The following is a 20,123-nucleotide window of genomic DNA, read 5'->3' as shown; positions in this document are numbered from 1 at the left end:
CGCTAGTACCTCTAATTCAAATACAACCAATAAACCCATAGCCACACCCACCGGAACATCGCTCCCTCCAATAGCCTTACACCGTTACAACACGCGCAGTAATACACTCTCTTCCTTCCCTCCCACCAATAGCAGCCCCCCTCTAATAGTTACGTCAACGCAAACAGATCCCCCTCCAACACAAAACTTCAGTTATAACACACGTAGCAAGAAGTCTACTGTTGCAAATACTTCTTACTCATAATATTACAAGCTATCTTTGTCACCGTCAAGTGGTAAGTGCATACGATTCTACTTCAAGATTTTTCAAATATCTTTTCACACAATTAACTCTACGTTTCTTGCTTCCATTTACAGATTCCACTTGTATATGCTTTTTCAACTAGAATATCTACAAACTCACAATTTACAACATTTGAACATCACATCAAATTTTGAGATGGTCCATAGTGATCCTATTTGAAACTGTTCTTCAACTTCTATTCACCAACTTCATATCCTCAACGTGTTCTACAACTTCACCATATGCATCTGACTTTCATCCTTTATCTTCAAGATCATAATGAACTTCGGATCTCTCGACTAACTTTGACTTTTACTCTCTCCTCTTTACTTTGATTACATAAGATTTTTCGCCATCGTCTAATTATAACCGCCATTACTATCAACTTTACTTTTATGCAATCTTACTACTTGTTGTATAACAATCTGTTGTTTTATTCCATTGTACTTATTTTAGCAGCCTTCTAAGGTTAATTTTGTTAATACTTCCACTATTGTATCTCATCACATTGTATTTTCAAACCATCATTGTTATTTTTAATGTTATTTTACTTCAAATCTCTTCAAGATTTTAAAATTCATTTCATCACTACATGTTATTTAGACGCTTATTTTTAATTTAAGGTTAAGACTATGGCTGATGATGCCTTCAGAGAAGGCGAAACATGTCCCACTATTAGCTAACAAATTTATGTAAATCATCCAAGACGATTTTGTATTGATTAGGTGGTCTAATAAATAACTTAATGTTATTATTTCAATCTACATCATCAATACGGACCAAAAATGATATTTATTACATGTAATGTCAATGCCAACCAGGCATTAGTAAAACCTAACAAGTACTTAAACCTAAAAATTAAAATAGGCAAGATTTCTAGAGATATCAAGTTTCTTAAAGATTGCTTGAAATTAGAGTTGGTACCTAAATTTCTCAAATCTTTACAAAGAAAAAGTCATCCCTATTCAAAATCTAATGCCACTCAAAAGAAAGTAAACAACATATGGTTGAAAAATGAAATTAAACTATTATACAAGAAGAAATCTTTACTAAATTTACAATTATATAGGACTCATTTGACCATCTCTCAGAAATTACCCCCACTTGAATGGAGCTCATTTTTAAGGTACACTGACCTCAAACTATCTTACATATTAGACAAGAAACAGAAAACCCTAAACCATAAATTACTTAGTCTTCAAGAAAACAAATGTAAAACTCCTGACCAAAATACAAACAACAAAGTGTCCCCTTCCCATTTGACTAACATTCCCACTACAATCAACCTATCTAATGCAACCTTCTCTAACCAAGAATTAAATCTATTAGATAAAGGCATCAAACATAATTGGCCTAATCACAAAAAGGCAGAAGACATCATCACTACCATCGCTGAAACCGAAACTAATATCGATAAACAAATCCCAATTGATAAACAGAATGACGTACGATATGAAGTAAAAAAGAAACTCCCAACTTTGATTAATGAGATAACATCTAATAATAACCACAATGTCTCGAAACAAATTCTAAACCTGAAATCCAAAATCCATAGCAACAACGTAGTAATTACAAAAGCAGATAAGGGCAACACCATAGTAATAATGAACAAACAAGATTACATCAATAAAACTGAAACCTTTTTTTCAGACAATACCTATACCTTAATTAACAAAGATCCTACAAACAAAATACAGCGTAACTTAAAGAACCTTCTGAAAAATTCTAACTTCATTTTAAATGATCAAGATTATCAGAAATTAACTGTAATGAACCCAAAATTACCTACAGTCAGATCACTGCCCAAAATTCATAAAAAAGATGTCCCCATTCGACCTATAATTAATAGTATCAATAGTCCTACCTATAAAACCTCTCAATTCCTACACAAATTCCTAAAAAAACACTTCAAATTTCACAACTCCAACCCCATAAAGAACTCGATCGAACTCTGTAATTCCCTAAATAAGTTCAGTCTACAACCAAACCACGTTTTATGTTCTTTTGACATCACCAACATGTATACTAATATCCCTATCAACAATACTATTAACATCATAAAAAACAATCTGTTGAAACATAGCACATTGAGTAAAATCGAAATTGATGAATGGTTAAAATTACTTAATTTCGTTTTAGACAACAACTATTTTACCTTCAATAAGAAAATTTACAAACAAGAAGGTCTAGCGATGGGAGACCCGTTATCTGGAATACTAGCCGACATATACTTAGATAATCTCGAACATAGTAAGATTATTAATAACATCAACGGACTCTGTCTTTGGCATCGCTATGTTGATGATACCATAGCTATCATTGATAAACAAATCAACAACAGCAATAACATACTATCATTCCTCAACAACTTAGATAATAATATTAAATTCACTAAAGAAGATGAGTTCAATAACTCTCTGAACTTCTTAGATATCAAAATCACACGAGCATTGAACAAATTCGACTTCCAAATATACAGAAAACCCACCTTTTCTCCAACAACCATAAAAAATGATTCTTTACATCCCAACTCACATAAAAAAGCCACTTATCACAGTTTAATATATAGAGCATTAAAGATCCCTATGTCCTCTACTAATTTAAAGAAAGAATTACTATTCATCAAGGAAATAGCTAAATTCAATGGATTTAACACGAATATGATTGATAAAATCATCAATAAAACCAAACTAAAACTAGCTACCAATTTAACTCCATTAAAACCCGTCAAACCAAAATACGCTAAATTCACGTTCACTAACCATAGCATTTACCCGATAACCAATTCATTAATGAAGCACGAAATAAAAATAGCCTACACAACAAAAAACACTAATCGCAATTTATTCTTCAATCACAACTCTATCAACATCACAGACAATAGTTACTCTGGATCAGGAATATACAGATTGAAATGCTCTAAATGTAATTTTTCTTATGTTGGCCAAACTGGCCGCAGCTTCTCTACCAGATACGCCGAGCATTACAATGCCCAAAAACACAACAAATTCTCCGCAATGGCCAACCATATGAGGGACACCGGGCATAAATTCACCACAATAGAACAAGACCTCCATATCCTAAAAAGAGTTGATAAAAGCAAACTCATGACAGAATATGAAAACTTATTTATTTTCCTCGACCAACATTTTAATAAAGATAAAAATCTAAATGACACTATTGATAAAAAAAGCCCCTTGTATGAACAGATTCTTATTTTATTACGAGAATCAACTTCCCTCACCAACAAATTCTTAAAAATCTTCAACCTCACATCAATTAGAGTTCCCACCTCCCCTACAGCTAATATACCCCCCTCCCTTCCCCCCACCGCTAGTACCTCTAATTCAAATACAACCAATAAACCCATAGCCACACCCACCGGAACATCGCTCCCTCCAATAGCCTTACACCGTTACAACACGCGCAGTAATACACTCTCTTCCTTCCCTCCCACCAATAGCAGCCCCCCTCTAATAGTTACGTCAACGCAAACAGATCCCCCTCCAACACAAAACTTCAGTTATAACACACGTAGCAAGAAGTCTACTGTTGCAAATACTTCTTACTCATAATATTACAAGCTATCTTTGTCACCGTCAAGTGGTAAGTGCATACGATTCTACTTCAAGATTTTTCAAATATCTTTTCACACAATTAACTCTACGTTTCTTGCTTCCATTTACAGATTCCACTTGTATATGCTTTTTCAACTAGAATATCTACAAACTCACAATTTACAACATTTGAACATCACATCAAATTTTGAGATGGTCCATAGTGATCCTATTTGAAACTGTTCTTCAACTTCTATTCACCAACTTCATATCCTCAACGTGTTCTACAACTTCACCATATGCATCTGACTTTCATCCTTTATCTTCAAGATCATAATGAACTTCGGATCTCTCGACTAACTTTGACTTTTACTCTCTCCTCTTTACTTTGATTACATAAGATTTTTCGCCATCGTCTAATTATAACCGCCATTACTATCAACTTTACTTTTATGCAATCTTACTACTTGTTGTATAACAATCTGTTGTTTTATTCCATTGTACTTATTTTAGCAGCCTTCTAAGGTTAATTTTGTTAATACTTCCACTATTGTATCTCATCACATTGTATTTTCAAACCATCATTGTTATTTTTAATGTTATTTTACTTCAAATCTCTTCAAGATTTTAAAATTCATTTCATCACTACATGTTATTTAGACGCTTATTTTTAATTTAAGGTTAAGACTATGGCTGATGATGCCTTCAGAGAAGGCGAAACATGTCCCACTATTAGCTAACAAATTTATGTAAATCATCCAAGACGATTTTGTATTGATTAGGTGGTCTAATAAATAACTTAATGTTATTATTTCAATCTACATCATCAATACGGACCAAAAATGATATTTATTACATGTAATGTCAATGCCAACCAGGCATTAGTAAAACCTAACAAGTACTTAAACCTAAAAATTAAAATAGGCAAGATTTCTAGAGATATCAAGTTTCTTAAAGATTGCTTGAAATTAGAGTTGGTACCTAAATTTCTCAAATCTTTACAAAGAAAAAGTCATCCCTATTCAAAATCTAATGCCACTCAAAAGAAAGTAAACAACATATGGTTGAAAAATGAAATTAAACTATTATACAAGAAGAAATCTTTACTAAATTTACAATTATATAGGACTCATTTGACCATCTCTCAGAAATTACCCCCACTTGAATGGAGCTCATTTTTAAGGTACACTGACCTCAAACTATCTTACATATTAGACAAGAAACAGAAAACCCTAAACCATAAATTACTTAGTCTTCAAGAAAACAAATGTAAAACTCCTGACCAAAATACAAACAACAAAGTGTCCCCTTCCCATTTGACTAACATTCCCACTACAATCAACCTATCTAATGCAACCTTCTCTAACCAAGAATTAAATCTATTAGATAAAGGCATCAAACATAATTGGCCTAATCACAAAAAGGCAGAAGACATCATCACTACCATCGCTGAAACCGAAACTAATATCGATAAACAAATCCCAATTGATAAACAGAATGACGTACGATATGAAGTAAAAAAGAAACTCCCAACTTTGATTAATGAGATAACATCTAATAATAACCACAATGTCTCGAAACAAATTCTAAACCTGAAATCCAAAATCCATAGCAACAACGTAGTAATTACAAAAGCAGATAAGGGCAACACCATAGTAATAATGAACAAACAAGATTACATCAATAAAACTGAAACCTTTTTTTTCAGACAATACCTATACCTTAATTAACAAAGATCCTACAAACAAAATACAGCGTAACTTAAAGAACCTTCTGAAAAATTCTAACTTCATTTTAAATGATCAAGATTATCAGAAATTAACTGTAATGAACCCAAAATTACCTACAGTCAGATCACTGCCCAAAATTCATAAAAAAGATGTCCCCATTCGACCTATAATTAATAGTATCAATAGTCCTACCTATAAAACCTCTCAATTCCTACACAAATTCCTAAAAAAACACTTCAAATTTCACAACTCCAACCCCATAAAGAACTCGATCGAACTCTGTAATTCCCTAAATAAGTTCAGTCTACAACCAAACCACGTTTTATGTTCTTTTGACATCACCAACATGTATACTAATATCCCTATCAACAATACTATTAACATCATAAAAAACAATCTGTTGAAACATAGCACATTGAGTAAAATCGAAATTGATGAATGGTTAAAATTACTTAATTTCGTTTTAGACAACAACTATTTTACCTTCAATAAGAAAATTTACAAACAAGAAGGTCTAGCGATGGGAGACCCGTTATCTGGAATACTAGCCGACATATACTTAGATAATCTCGAACATAGTAAGATTATTAATAACATCAACGGACTCTGTCTTTGGCATCGCTATGTTGATGATACCATAGCTATCATTGATAAACAAATCAACAACAGCAATAACATACTATCATTCCTCAACAACTTAGATAATAATATTAAATTCACTAAAGAAGATGAGTTCAATAACTCTCTGAACTTCTTAGATATCAAAATCACACGAGCATTGAACAAATTCGACTTCCAAATATACAGAAAACCCACCTTTTCTCCAACAACCATAAAAAATGATTCTTTACATCCCAACTCACATAAAAAAGCCACTTATCACAGTTTAATATATAGAGCATTAAAGATCCCTATGTCCTCTACTAATTTAAAGAAAGAATTACTATTCATCAAGGAAATAGCTAAATTCAATGGATTTAACACGAATATGATTGATAAAATCATCAATAAAACCAAACTAAAACTAGCTACCAATTTAACTCCATTAAAACCCGTCAAACCAAAATACGCTAAATTCACGTTCACTAACCATAGCATTTACCCGATAACCAATTCATTAATGAAGCACGAAATAAAAATAGCCTACACAACAAAAAACACTAATCGCAATTTATTCTTCAATCACAACTCTATCAACATCACAGACAATAGTTACTCTGGATCAGGAATATACAGATTGAAATGCTCTACATGTAATTTTTCTTATGTTGGCCAAACTGGCCGCAGCTTCTCTACCAGATACGCCGAGCATTACAATGCCCAAAAACACAACAAATTCTCCGCAATGGCCAACCATATGAGGGACACCGGGCATAAATTCACCACAATAGAACAAGACCTCCATATCCTAAAAAGAGTTGATAAAAGCAAACTCATGACAGAATATGAAAACTTATTTATTTTCCTCGACCAACATTTTAATAAAGATAAAAATCTAAATGACACTATTGATAAAAAAAGCCCCTTGTATGAACAGATTCTTATTTTATTACGAGAATCAACTTCCCTCACCAACAAATTCTTAAAAATCTTCAACCTCACATCAATTAGAGTTCCCACCTCCCCTACAGCTAATATACCCCCCTCCCTTCCCCCCACCGCTAGTACCTCTAATTCAAATACAACCAATAAACCCATAGCCACACCCACCGGAACATCGCTCCCTCCAATAGCCTTACACCGTTACAACACGCGCAGTAATACACTCTCTTCCTTCCCTCCCACCAATAGCAGCCCCCCTCTAATAGTTACGTCAACGCAAACAGATCCCCCTCCAACACAAAACTTCAGTTATAACACACGTAGCAAGAAGTCTACTGTTGCAAATACTTCTTACTCATAATATTACAAGCTATCTTTGTCACCGTCAAGTGGTAAGTGCATACGATTCTACTTCAAGATTTTTCAAATATCTTTTCACACAATTAACTCTACGTTTCTTGCTTCCATTTACAGATTCCACTTGTATATGCTTTTTCAACTAGAATATCTACAAACTCACAATTTACAACATTTGAACATCACATCAAATTTTGAGATGGTCCATAGTGATCCTATTTGAAACTGTTCTTCAACTTCTATTCACCAACTTCATATCCTCAACGTGTTCTACAACTTCACCATATGCATCTGACTTTCATCCTTTATCTTCAAGATCATAATGAACTTCGGATCTCTCGACTAACTTTGACTTTTACTCTCTCCTCTTTACTTTGATTACATAAGATTTTTCGCCATCGTCTAATTATAACCGCCATTACTATCAACTTTACTTTTATGCAATCTTACTACTTGTTGTATAACAATCTGTTGTTTTATTCCATTGTACTTATTTTAGCAGCCTTCTAAGGTTAATTTTGTTAATACTTCCACTATTGTATCTCATCACATTGTATTTTCAAACCATCATTGTTATTTTTAATGTTATTTTACTTCAAATCTCTTCAAGATTTTAAAATTCATTTCATCACTACATGTTATTTAGACGCTTATTTTTAATTTAAGGTTAAGACTATGGCTGATGATGCCTTCAGAGAAGGCGAAACATGTCCCACTATTAGCTAGCAAATTTATGTAAATCATCCAAGACGATTTTGTATTGATTAGGTGGTCTAATAAATAACTTAATGTTATTATTTCAATCTACATCATCAATACGGACCAAAAATGATATTTATTACATGTAATGTCAATGCCAACCAGGCATTAGTAAAACCTAACAAGTACTTAAACCTAAAAATTAAAATAGGCAAGATTTCTAGAGATATCAAGTTTCTTAAAGATTGCTTGAAATTAGAGTTGGTACCTAAATTTCTCAAATCTTTACAAAGAAAAAGTCATCCCTATTCAAAATCTAATGCCACTCAAAAGAAAGTAAACAACATATGGTTGAAAAATGAAATTAAACTATTATACAAGAAGAAATCTTTACTAAATTTACAATTATATAGGACTCATTTGACCATCTCTCAGAAATTACCCCCACTTGAATGGAGCTCATTTTTAAGGTACACTGACCTCAAACTATCTTACATATTAGACAAGAAACAGAAAACCCTAAACCATAAATTACTTAGTCTTCAAGAAAACAAATGTAAAACTCCTGACCAAAATACAAACAACAAAGTGTCCCCTTCCCATTTGACTAACATTCCCACTACAATCAACCTATCTAATGCAACCTTCTCTAACCAAGAATTAAATCTATTAGATAAAGGCATCAAACATAATTGGCCTAATCACAAAAAGGCAGAAGACATCATCACTACCATCGCTGAAACCGAAACTAATATCGATAAACAAATCCCAATTGATAAACAGAATGACGTACGATATGAAGTAAAAAAGAAACTCCCAACTTTGATTAATGAGATAACATCTAATAATAACCACAATGTCTCGAAACAAATTCTAAACCTGAAATCCAAAATCCATAGCAACAACGTAGTAATTACAAAAGCAGATAAGGGCAACACCATAGTAATAATGAACAAACAAGATTACATCAATAAAACTGAAACCTTTTTTTCAGACAATACCTATACCTTAATTAACAAAGATCCTACAAACAAAATACAGCGTAACTTAAAGAACCTTCTGAAAAATTCTAACTTCATTTTAAATGATCAAGATTATCAGAAATTAACTGTAATGAACCCAAAATTACCTACAGTCAGATCACTGCCCAAAATTCATAAAAAAGATGTCCCCATTCGACCTATAATTAATAGTATCAATAGTCCTACCTATAAAACCTCTCAATTCCTACACAAATTCCTAAAAAAACACTTCAAATTTCACAACTCCAACCCCATAAAGAACTCGATCGAACTCTGTAATTCCCTAAATAAGTTCAGTCTACAACCAAACCACGTTTTATGTTCTTTTGACATCACCAACATGTATACTAATATCCCTATCAACAATACTATTAACATCATAAAAAACAATCTGTTGAAACATAGCACATTGAGTAAAATCGAAATTGATGAATGGTTAAAATTACTTAATTTCGTTTTAGACAACAACTATTTTACCTTCAATAAGAAAATTTACAAACAAGAAGGTCTAGCGATGGGAGACCCGTTATCTGGAATACTAGCCGACATATACTTAGATAATCTCGAACATAGTAAGATTATTAATAACATCAACGGACTCTGTCTTTGGCATCGCTATGTTGATGATACCATAGCTATCATTGATAAACAAATCAACAACAGCAATAACATACTATCATTCCTCAACAACTTAGATAATAATATTAAATTCACTAAAGAAGATGAGTTCAATAACTCTCTGAACTTCTTAGATATCAAAATCACACGAGCATTGAACAAATTCGACTTCCAAATATACAGAAAACCCACCTTTTCTCCAACAACCATAAAAAATGATTCTTTACATCCCAACTCACATAAAAAAGCCACTTATCACAGTTTAATATATAGAGCATTAAAGATCCCTATGTCCTCTACTAATTTAAAGAAAGAATTACTATTCATCAAGGAAATAGCTAAATTCAATGGATTTAACACGAATATGATTGATAAAATCATCAATAAAACCAAACTAAAACTAGCTACCAATTTAACTCCATTAAAACCCGTCAAACCAAAATACGCTAAATTCACGTTCACTAACCATAGCATTTACCCGATAACCAATTCATTAATGAAGCACGAAATAAAAATAGCCTACACAACAAAAAACACTAATCGCAATTTATTCTTCAATCACAACTCTATCAACATCACAGACAATAGTTACTCTGGATCAGGAATATACAGATTGAAATGCTCTACATGTAATTTTTCTTATGTTGGCCAAACTGGCCGCAGCTTCTCTACCAGATACGCCGAGCATTACAATGCCCAAAAACACAACAAATTCTCCGCAATGGCCAACCATATGAGGGACACCGGGCATAAATTCACCACAATAGAACAAGACCTCCATATCCTAAAAAGAGTTGATAAAAGCAAACTCATGACAGAATATGAAAACTTATTTATTTTCCTCGACCAACATTTTAATAAAGATAAAAATCTAAATGACACTATTGATAAAAAAAGCCCCTTGTATGAACAGATTCTTATTTTATTACGAGAATCAACTTCCCTCACCAACAAATTCTTAAAAATCTTCAACCTCACATCAATTAGAGTTCCCACCTCCCCTACAGCTAATATACCCCCCTCCCTTCCCCCCACCGCTAGTACCTCTAATTCAAATACAACCAATAAACCCATAGCCACACCCACCGGAACATCGCTCCCTCCAATAGCCTTACACCGTTACAACACGCGCAGTAATACACTCTCTTCCTTCCCTCCCACCAATAGCAGCCCCCCTCTAATAGTTACGTCAACGCAAACAGATCCCCCTCCAACACAAAACTTCAGTTATAACACACGTAGCAAGAAGTCTACTGTTGCAAATACTTCTTACTCATAATATTACAAGCTATCTTTGTCACCGTCAAGTGGTAAGTGCATACGATTCTACTTCAAGATTTTTCAAATATCTTTTCACACAATTAACTCTACGTTTCTTGCTTCCATTTACAGATTCCACTTGTATATGCTTTTTCAACTAGAATATCTACAAACTCACAATTTACAACATTTGAACATCACATCAAATTTTGAGATGGTCCATAGTGATCCTATTTGAAACTGTTCTTCAACTTCTATTCACCAACTTCATATCCTCAACGTGTTCTACAACTTCACCATATGCATCTGACTTTCATCCTTTATCTTCAAGATCATAATGAACTTCGGATCTCTCGACTAACTTTGACTTTTACTCTCTCCTCTTTACTTTGATTACATAAGATTTTTCGCCATCGTCTAATTATAACCGCCATTACTATCAACTTTACTTTTATGCAATCTTACTACTTGTTGTATAACAATCTGTTGTTTTATTCCATTGTACTTATTTTAGCAGCCTTCTAAGGTTAATTTTGTTAATACTTCCACTATTGTATCTCATCACATTGTATTTTCAAACCATCATTGTTATTTTTAATGTTATTTTACTTCAAATCTCTTCAAGATTTTAAAATTCATTTCATCACTACATGTTATTTAGACGCTTATTTTTAATTTAAGGTTAAGACTATGGCTGATGATGCCTTCAGAGAAGGCGAAACATGTCCCACTATTAGCTAACAAATTTATGTAAATCATCCAAGACGATTTTGTATTGATTAGGTGGTCTAATAAATAACTTAATGTTATTATTTCAATCTACATCATCAATACGGACCAAAAATGATATTTATTACATGTAATGTCAATGCCAACCAGGCATTAGTAAAACCTAACAAGTACTTAAACCTAAAAATTAAAATAGGCAAGATTTCTAGAGATATCAAGTTTCTTAAAGATTGCTTGAAATTAGAGTTGGTACCTAAATTTCTCAAATCTTTACAAAGAAAAAGTCATCCCTATTCAAAATCTAATGCCACTCAAAAGAAAGTAAACAACATATGGTTGAAAAATGAAATTAAACTATTATACAAGAAGAAATCTTTACTAAATTTACAATTATATAGGACTCATTTGACCATCTCTCAGAAATTACCCCCACTTGAATGGAGCTCATTTTTAAGGTACACTGACCTCAAACTATCTTACATATTAGACAAGAAACAGAAAACCCTAAACCATAAATTACTTAGTCTTCAAGAAAACAAATGTAAAACTCCTGACCAAAATACAAACAACAAAGTGTCCCCTTCCCATTTGACTAACATTCCCACTACAATCAACCTATCTAATGCAACCTTCTCTAACCAAGAATTAAATCTATTAGATAAAGGCATCAAACATAATTGGCCTAATCACAAAAAGGCAGAAGACATCATCACTACCATCGCTGAAACCGAAACTAATATCGATAAACAAATCCCAATTGATAAACAGAATGACGTACGATATGAAGTAAAAAAGAAACTCCCAACTTTGATTAATGAGATAACATCTAATAATAACCACAATGTCTCGAAACAAATTCTAAACCTGAAATCCAAAATCCATAGCAACAACGTAGTAATTACAAAAGCAGATAAGGGCAACACCATAGTAATAATGAACAAACAAGATTACATCAATAAAACTGAAACCTTTTTTTCAGACAATACCTATACCTTAATTAACAAAGATCCTACAAACAAAATACAGCGTAACTTAAAGAACCTTCTGAAAAATTCTAACTTCATTTTAAATGATCAAGATTATCAGAAATTAACTGTAATGAACCCAAAATTACCTACAGTCAGATCACTGCCCAAAATTCATAAAAAAGATGTCCCCATTCGACCTATAATTAATAGTATCAATAGTCCTACCTATAAAACCTCTCAATTCCTACACAAATTCCTAAAAAAACACTTCAAATTTCACAACTCCAACCCCATAAAGAACTCGATCGAACTCTGTAATTCCCTAAATAAGTTCAGTCTACAACCAAACCACGTTTTATGTTCTTTTGACATCACCAACATGTATACTAATATCCCTATCAACAATACTATTAACATCATAAAAAACAATCTGTTGAAACATAGCACATTGAGTAAAATCGAAATTGATGAATGGTTAAAATTACTTAATTTCGTTTTAGACAACAACTATTTTACCTTCAATAAGAAAATTTACAAACAAGAAGGTCTAGCGATGGGAGACCCGTTATCTGGAATACTAGCCGACATATACTTAGATAATCTCGAACATAGTAAGATTATTAATAACATCAACGGACTCTGTCTTTGGCATCGCTATGTTGATGATACCATAGCTATCATTGATAAACAAATCAACAACAGCAATAACATACTATCATTCCTCAACAACTTAGATAATAATATTAAATTCACTAAAGAAGATGAGTTCAATAACTCTCTGAACTTCTTAGATATCAAAATCACACGAGCATTGAACAAATTCGACTTCCAAATATACAGAAAACCCACCTTTTCTCCAACAACCATAAAAAATGATTCTTTACATCCCAACTCACATAAAAAAGCCACTTATCACAGTTTAATATATAGAGCATTAAAGATCCCTATGTCCTCTACTAATTTAAAGAAAGAATTACTATTCATCAAGGAAATAGCTAAATTCAATGGATTTAACACGAATATGATTGATAAAATCATCAATAAAACCAAACTAAAACTAGCTACCAATTTAACTCCATTAAAACCCGTCAAACCAAAATACGCTAAATTCACGTTCACTAACCATAGCATTTACCCGATAACCAATTCATTAATGAAGCACGAAATAAAAATAGCCTACACAACAAAAAACACTAATCGCAATTTATTCTTCAATCACAACTCTATCAACATCACAGACAATAGTTACTCTGGATCAGGAATATACAGATTGAAATGCTCTACATGTAATTTTTCTTATGTTGGCCAAACTGGCCGCAGCTTCTCTACCAGATACGCCGAGCATTACAATGCCCAAAAACACAACAAATTCTCCGCAATGGCCAACCATATGAGGGACACCGGGCATAAATTCACCACAATAGAACAAGACCTCCATATCCTAAAAAGAGTTGATAAAAGCAAACTCATGACAGAATATGAAAACTTATTTATTTTCCTCGACCAACATTTTAATAAAGATAAAAATCTAAATGACACTATTGATAAAAAAAGCCCCTTGTATGAACAGATTCTTATTTTATTACGAGAATCAACTTCCCTCACCAACAAATTCTTAAAAATCTTCAACCTCACATCAATTAGAGTTCCCACCTCCCCTACAGCTAATATACCCCCCTCCCTTCCCCCCACCGCTAGTACCTCTAATTCAAATACAACCAATAAACCCATAGCCACACCCACCGGAACATCGCTCCCTCCAATAGCCTTACACCGTTACAACACGCGCAGTAATACACTCTCTTCCTTCCCTCCCACCAATAGCAGCCCCCCTCTAATAGTTACGTCAACGCAAACAGATCCCCCTCCAACACAAAACTTCAGTTATAACACACGTAGCAAGAAGTCTACTGTTGCAAATACTTCTTACTCATAATATTACAAGCTATCTTTGTCACCGTCAAGTGGTAAGTGCATACGATTCTACTTCAAGATTTTTCAAATATCTTTTCACACAATTAACTCTACGTTTCTTGCTTCCATTTACAGATTCCACTTGTATATGCTTTTTCAACTAGAATATCTACAAACTCACAATTTACAACATTTGAACATCACATCAAATTTTGAGATGGTCCATAGTGATCCTATTTGAAACTGTTCTTCAACTTCTATTCACCAACTTCATATCCTCAACGTGTTCTACAACTTCACCATATGCATCTGACTTTCATCCTTTATCTTCAAGATCATAATGAACTTCGGATCTCTCGACTAACTTTGACTTTTACTCTCTCCTCTTTACTTTGATTACATAAGATTTTTCGCCATCGTCTAATTATAACCGCCATTACTATCAACTTTACTTTTATGCAATCTTACTACTTGTTGTATAACAATCTGTTGTTTTATTCCATTGTACTTATTTTAGCAGCCTTCTAAGGTTAATTTTGTTAATACTTCCACTATTGTATCTCATCACATTGTATTTTCAAACCATCATTGTTATTTTTAATGTTATTTTACTTCAAATCTCTTCAAGATTTTAAAATTCATTTCATCACTACATGTTATTTAGACGCTTATTTTTAATTTAAGGTTAAGACTATGGCTGATGATGCCTTCAGAGAAGGCGAAACATGTCCCACTATTAGCTAACAAATTTATGTAAATCATCCAAGACGATTTTGTATTGATTAGGTGGTCTAATAAATAACTTAATGTTATTATTTCAATCTACATCATCAATACGGACCAAAAATGATATTTATTACATGTAATGTCAATGCCAACCAGGCATTAGTAAAACCTAACAAGTACTTAAACCTAAAAATTAAAATAGGCAAGATTTCTAGAGATATCAAGTTTCTTAAAGATTGCTTGAAATTAGAGTTGGTACCTAAATTTCTCAAATCTTTACAAAGAAAAAGTCATCCCTATTCAAAATCTAATGCCACTCAAAAGAAAGTAAACAACATATGGTTGAAAAATGAAATTAAACTATTATACAAGAAGAAATCTTTACTAAATTTACAATTATATAGGACTCATTTGACCATCTCTCAGAAATTACCCCCACTTGAATGGAGCTCATTTTTAAGGTACACTGACCTCAAACTATCTTACATATTAGACAAGAAACAGAAAACCCTAAACCATAAATTACTTAGTCTTCAAGAAAACAAATGTAAAACTCCTGACCAAAATACAAACAACAAAGTGTCCCCTTCCCATTTGACTAACATTCCCACTACAATCAACCTATCTAATGCAACCTTCTCTAACCAAGAATTAAATCTATTAGATAAAGGCATCAAACATAATTGGCCTAATCACAAAAAGGCAGAAGACATCATCACTACCATCGCTGAAACCGAAACTAATATCGATAAACAAATCCCAATTGATAAACAGAATGACGTACGATATGAAGTAAAAAAGAAACTCCCAACTTTGATTAATGAGATAACATCTAATAATAACCACAATGTCTCGAAACAAATTCTAAACCTGAAATCCAAAATCCATAGCAACAACGTAGTAATTACAAAAGCAGATAAGGGCAACACCATAGTAATAATGAACAAACAAGATTACATCAATAAAACTGAAACCTTTTTTTCAGACAATACCTATACCTTAATTAACAAAGATCCTACAAACAAAATACAGCGTAACTTAAAGAACCTTCTGAAAAATTCTAACTTCATTTTAAATGATCAAGATTATCAGAAATTAACTGTAATGAACCCAAAATTACCTACAGTCAGATCACTGCCCAAAATTCATAAAAAAGATGTCCCCATTCGACCTATAATTAATAGTATCAATAGTCCTACCTATAAAACCTCTCAATTCCTACACAAATTCCTAAAAAAACACTTCAAATTTCACAACTCCAACCCCATAAAGAACTCGATCGAACTCTGTAATTCCCTAAATAAGTTCAGTCTACAACCAAACCACGTTTTATGTTCTTTTGACATCACCAACATGTATACTAATATCCCTATCAACAATACTATTAACATCATAAAAAACAATCTGTTGAAACATAGCACATTGAGTAAAATCGAAATTGATGAATGGTTAAAATTACTTAATTTCGTTTTAGACAACAACTATTTTACCTTCAATAAGAAAATTTACAAACAAGAAGGTCTAGCGATGGGAGACCCGTTATCTGGAATACTAGCCGACATATACTTAGATAATCTCGAACATAGTAAGATTATTAATAACATCAACGGACTCTGTCTTTGGCATCGCTATGTTGATGATACCATAGCTATCATTGATAAACAAATCAACAACAGCAATAACATACTATCATTCCTCAACAACTTAGATAATAATATTAAATTCACTAAAGAAGATGAGTTCAATAACTCTCTGAACTTCTTAGATATCAAAATCACACGAGCATTGAACAAATTCGACTTCCAAATATACAGAAAACCCACCTTTTCTCCAACAACCATAAAAAATGATTCTTTACATCCCAACTCACATAAAAAAGCCACTTATCACAGTTTAATATATAGAGCATTAAAGATCCCTATGTCCTCTACTAATTTAAAGAAAGAATTACTATTCATCAAGGAAATAGCTAAATTCAATGGATTTAACACGAATATGATTGATAAAATCATCAATAAAACCAAACTAAAACTAGCTACCAATTTAACTCCATTAAAACCCGTCAAACCAAAATACGCTAAATTCACGTTCACTAACCATAGCATTTACCCGATAACCAATTCATTAATGAAGCACGAAATAAAAATAGCCTACACAACAAAAAACACTAATCGCAATTTATTCTTCAATCACAACTCTATCAACATCACAGACAATAGTTACTCTGGATCAGGAATATACAGATTGAAATGCTCTACATGTAATTTTTCTTATGTTGGCCAAACTGGCCGCAGCTTCTCTACCAGATACGCCGAGCATTACAATGCCCAAAAACACAACAAATTCTCCGCAATGGCCAACCATATGAGGGACACCGGGCATAAATTCACCACAATAGAACAAGACCTCCATATCCTAAAAAGAGTTGATAAAAGCAAACTCATGACAGAATATGAAAACTTATTTATTTTCCTCGACCAACATTTTAATAAAGATAAAAATCTAAATGACACTATTGATAAAAAAAGCCCCTTGTATGAACAGATTCTTATTTTATTACGAGAATCAACTTCCCTCACCAACAAATTCTTAAAAATCTTCAACCTCACATCAATTAGAGTTCCCACCTCCCCTACAGCTAATATACCCCCCTCCCTTCCCCCCACCGCTAGTACCTCTAATTCAAATACAACCAATAAACCCATAGCCACACCCACCGGAACATCGCTCCCTCCAATAGCCTTACACCGTTACAACACGCGCAGTAATACACTCTCTTCCTTCCCTCCCACCAATAGCAGCCCCCCTCTAATAGTTACGTCAACGCAAACAGATCCCCCTCCAACACAAAACTTCAGTTATAACACACGTAGCAAGAAGTCTACTGTTGCAAATACTTCTTACTCATAATATTACAAGCTATCTTTGTCACCGTCAAGTGGTAAGTGCATACGATTCTACTTCAAGATTTTTCAAATATCTTTTCACACAATTAACTCTACGTTTCTTGCTTCCATTTACAGATTCCACTTGTATATGCTTTTTCAACTAGAATATCTACAAACTCACAATTTACAACATTTGAACATCACATCAAATTTTGAGATGGTCCATAGTGATCCTATTTGAAACTGTTCTTCAACTTCTATTCACCAACTTCATATCCTCAACGTGTTCTACAACTTCACCATATGCATCTGACTTTCATCCTTTATCTTCAAGATCATAATGAACTTCGGATCTCTCGACTAACTTTGACTTTTACTCTCTCCTCTTTACTTTGATTACATAAGATTTTTCGCCATCGTCTAATTATAACCGCCATTACTATCAACTTTACTTTTATGCAATCTTACTACTTGTTGTATAACAATCTGTTGTTTTATTCCATTGTACTTATTTTAGCAGCCTTCTAAGGTTAATTTTGTTAATACTTCCACTATTGTATCTCATCACATTGTATTTTCAAACCATCATTGTTATTTTTAATGTTATTTTACTTCAAATCTCTTCAAGATTTTAAAATTCATTTCATCACTACATGTTATTTAGACGCTTATTTTTAATTTAAGGTTAAGACTATGGCTGATGATGCCTTCAGAGAAGGCGAAACATGTCCCACTATTAGCTAACAAATTTATGTAAATCATCCAAGACGATTTTGTATTGATTAGGTGGTCTAATAAATAACTTAATGTTATTATTTCAATCTACATCATCAATACGGACCAAAAATGATATTTATTACATGTAAAACCTTAATTAACGCCACGGTAGTTTCCTTCCCACTCCTAGTCCCTTCCTATCCCATCGTCGCCATAAGACCTATCTGTGTCGGCGCGACATTAAAAAAAAAAACCATTATGAGAATGAAAAGTGAGACATTAGATGTGTAGGAGAGGGGTCTCAAATGGGAAGATGTCCTGGAACAGAAGATGTATGCAGAAAGGAAGAGATCGTGAGCGCTTGTACGCTACACCCGGGAAACTGGAGTTGGAAAACGATGATCATGACTATGCTCACTTTTAATTAAGTGGGGTTTTTTGTTTACATTTGCACAACTTTTTTCTTAATGCCCCTCAGAAATTTAAAGGATCCTCATTTTATTAGAGCCCGCTTGTAGCCGCACCATGGCCTCAGACATACACTGCTCACCTGCTCACACCCCAGTCCCTTCAGCAGGCCCCTTCTCCACTTCCTTGAACTCAAATTTGTTAAGAGTCTAAATTGCTAAATAATGTTGTTTGTTCACCTGCTTTAAGCTGATGCATGAGAATGTATGCAGATCGGCCCGCTGTAGGGAATGTAGTGTCAGCAGGTGAGCAGTGAATGCTCAAGGGCATGGTGTAACTGCAAATGGGCCCAGATAAAACAATAACCCTGTCTAATCAAAGCTGTATAGTACTGAAGAACCAAATAAGAAAATATTGTATTCATGAAACAATATTATATACTAGGCATACTTATATATGGTGAAATCAGCCTTCTGGAATATATTGGCAGCTTTCTTTTGTTGGTAAACATTGACAAAACCTTGTCCCATGGAAATTGCCCCAGAATGCAGGTCCAATATAGATGCGCCACCATCTGAACCACCCAAAGCAAGCCCACGTTGGGCCAAATTTAAGAGGGCATCAGCCTCAGAAGCAGAAACCAATTTGTCAGAGACAAGACGTCCACAACGTTCAGGAACACAGCCTGAAAATTAGAGCAGCAAC

At 33.3% G+C, this 20,123-nt stretch overlaps 1 protein-coding gene across 3 annotated transcripts in view; it reads right to left on the bottom strand.

The window, feature by feature from the left end:
• Nucleotides 1-20,123, bottom strand: part of LOC136857313 (2-oxoglutarate and iron-dependent oxygenase domain-containing protein 3) — a 76,177-nt gene that overhangs the window by 54,114 nt on the left and 1,940 nt on the right. For all 3 annotated transcript variants that reach the window (XM_067135894.2, XM_067135893.2, XM_067135892.2), the window contains one exon: nt 19,869-20,103. In XM_067135894.2, the coding sequence (XP_066991995.1) occupies nt 19,869-20,103 (235 nt within the window). The remainder of the gene's footprint in view (nt 1-19,868; nt 20,104-20,123) is intronic.

Source organism: Anabrus simplex, chromosome 1 (assembly GCF_040414725.1).
Source record: "Anabrus simplex isolate iqAnaSimp1 chromosome 1, ASM4041472v1, whole genome shotgun sequence".
NCBI lineage: Eukaryota > Metazoa > Arthropoda > Insecta > Orthoptera > Tettigoniidae > Anabrus > Anabrus simplex.
Note: the sequence above shows the minus strand (reverse complement) of the source record. Positions and strands in the feature narration are given on the sequence as shown.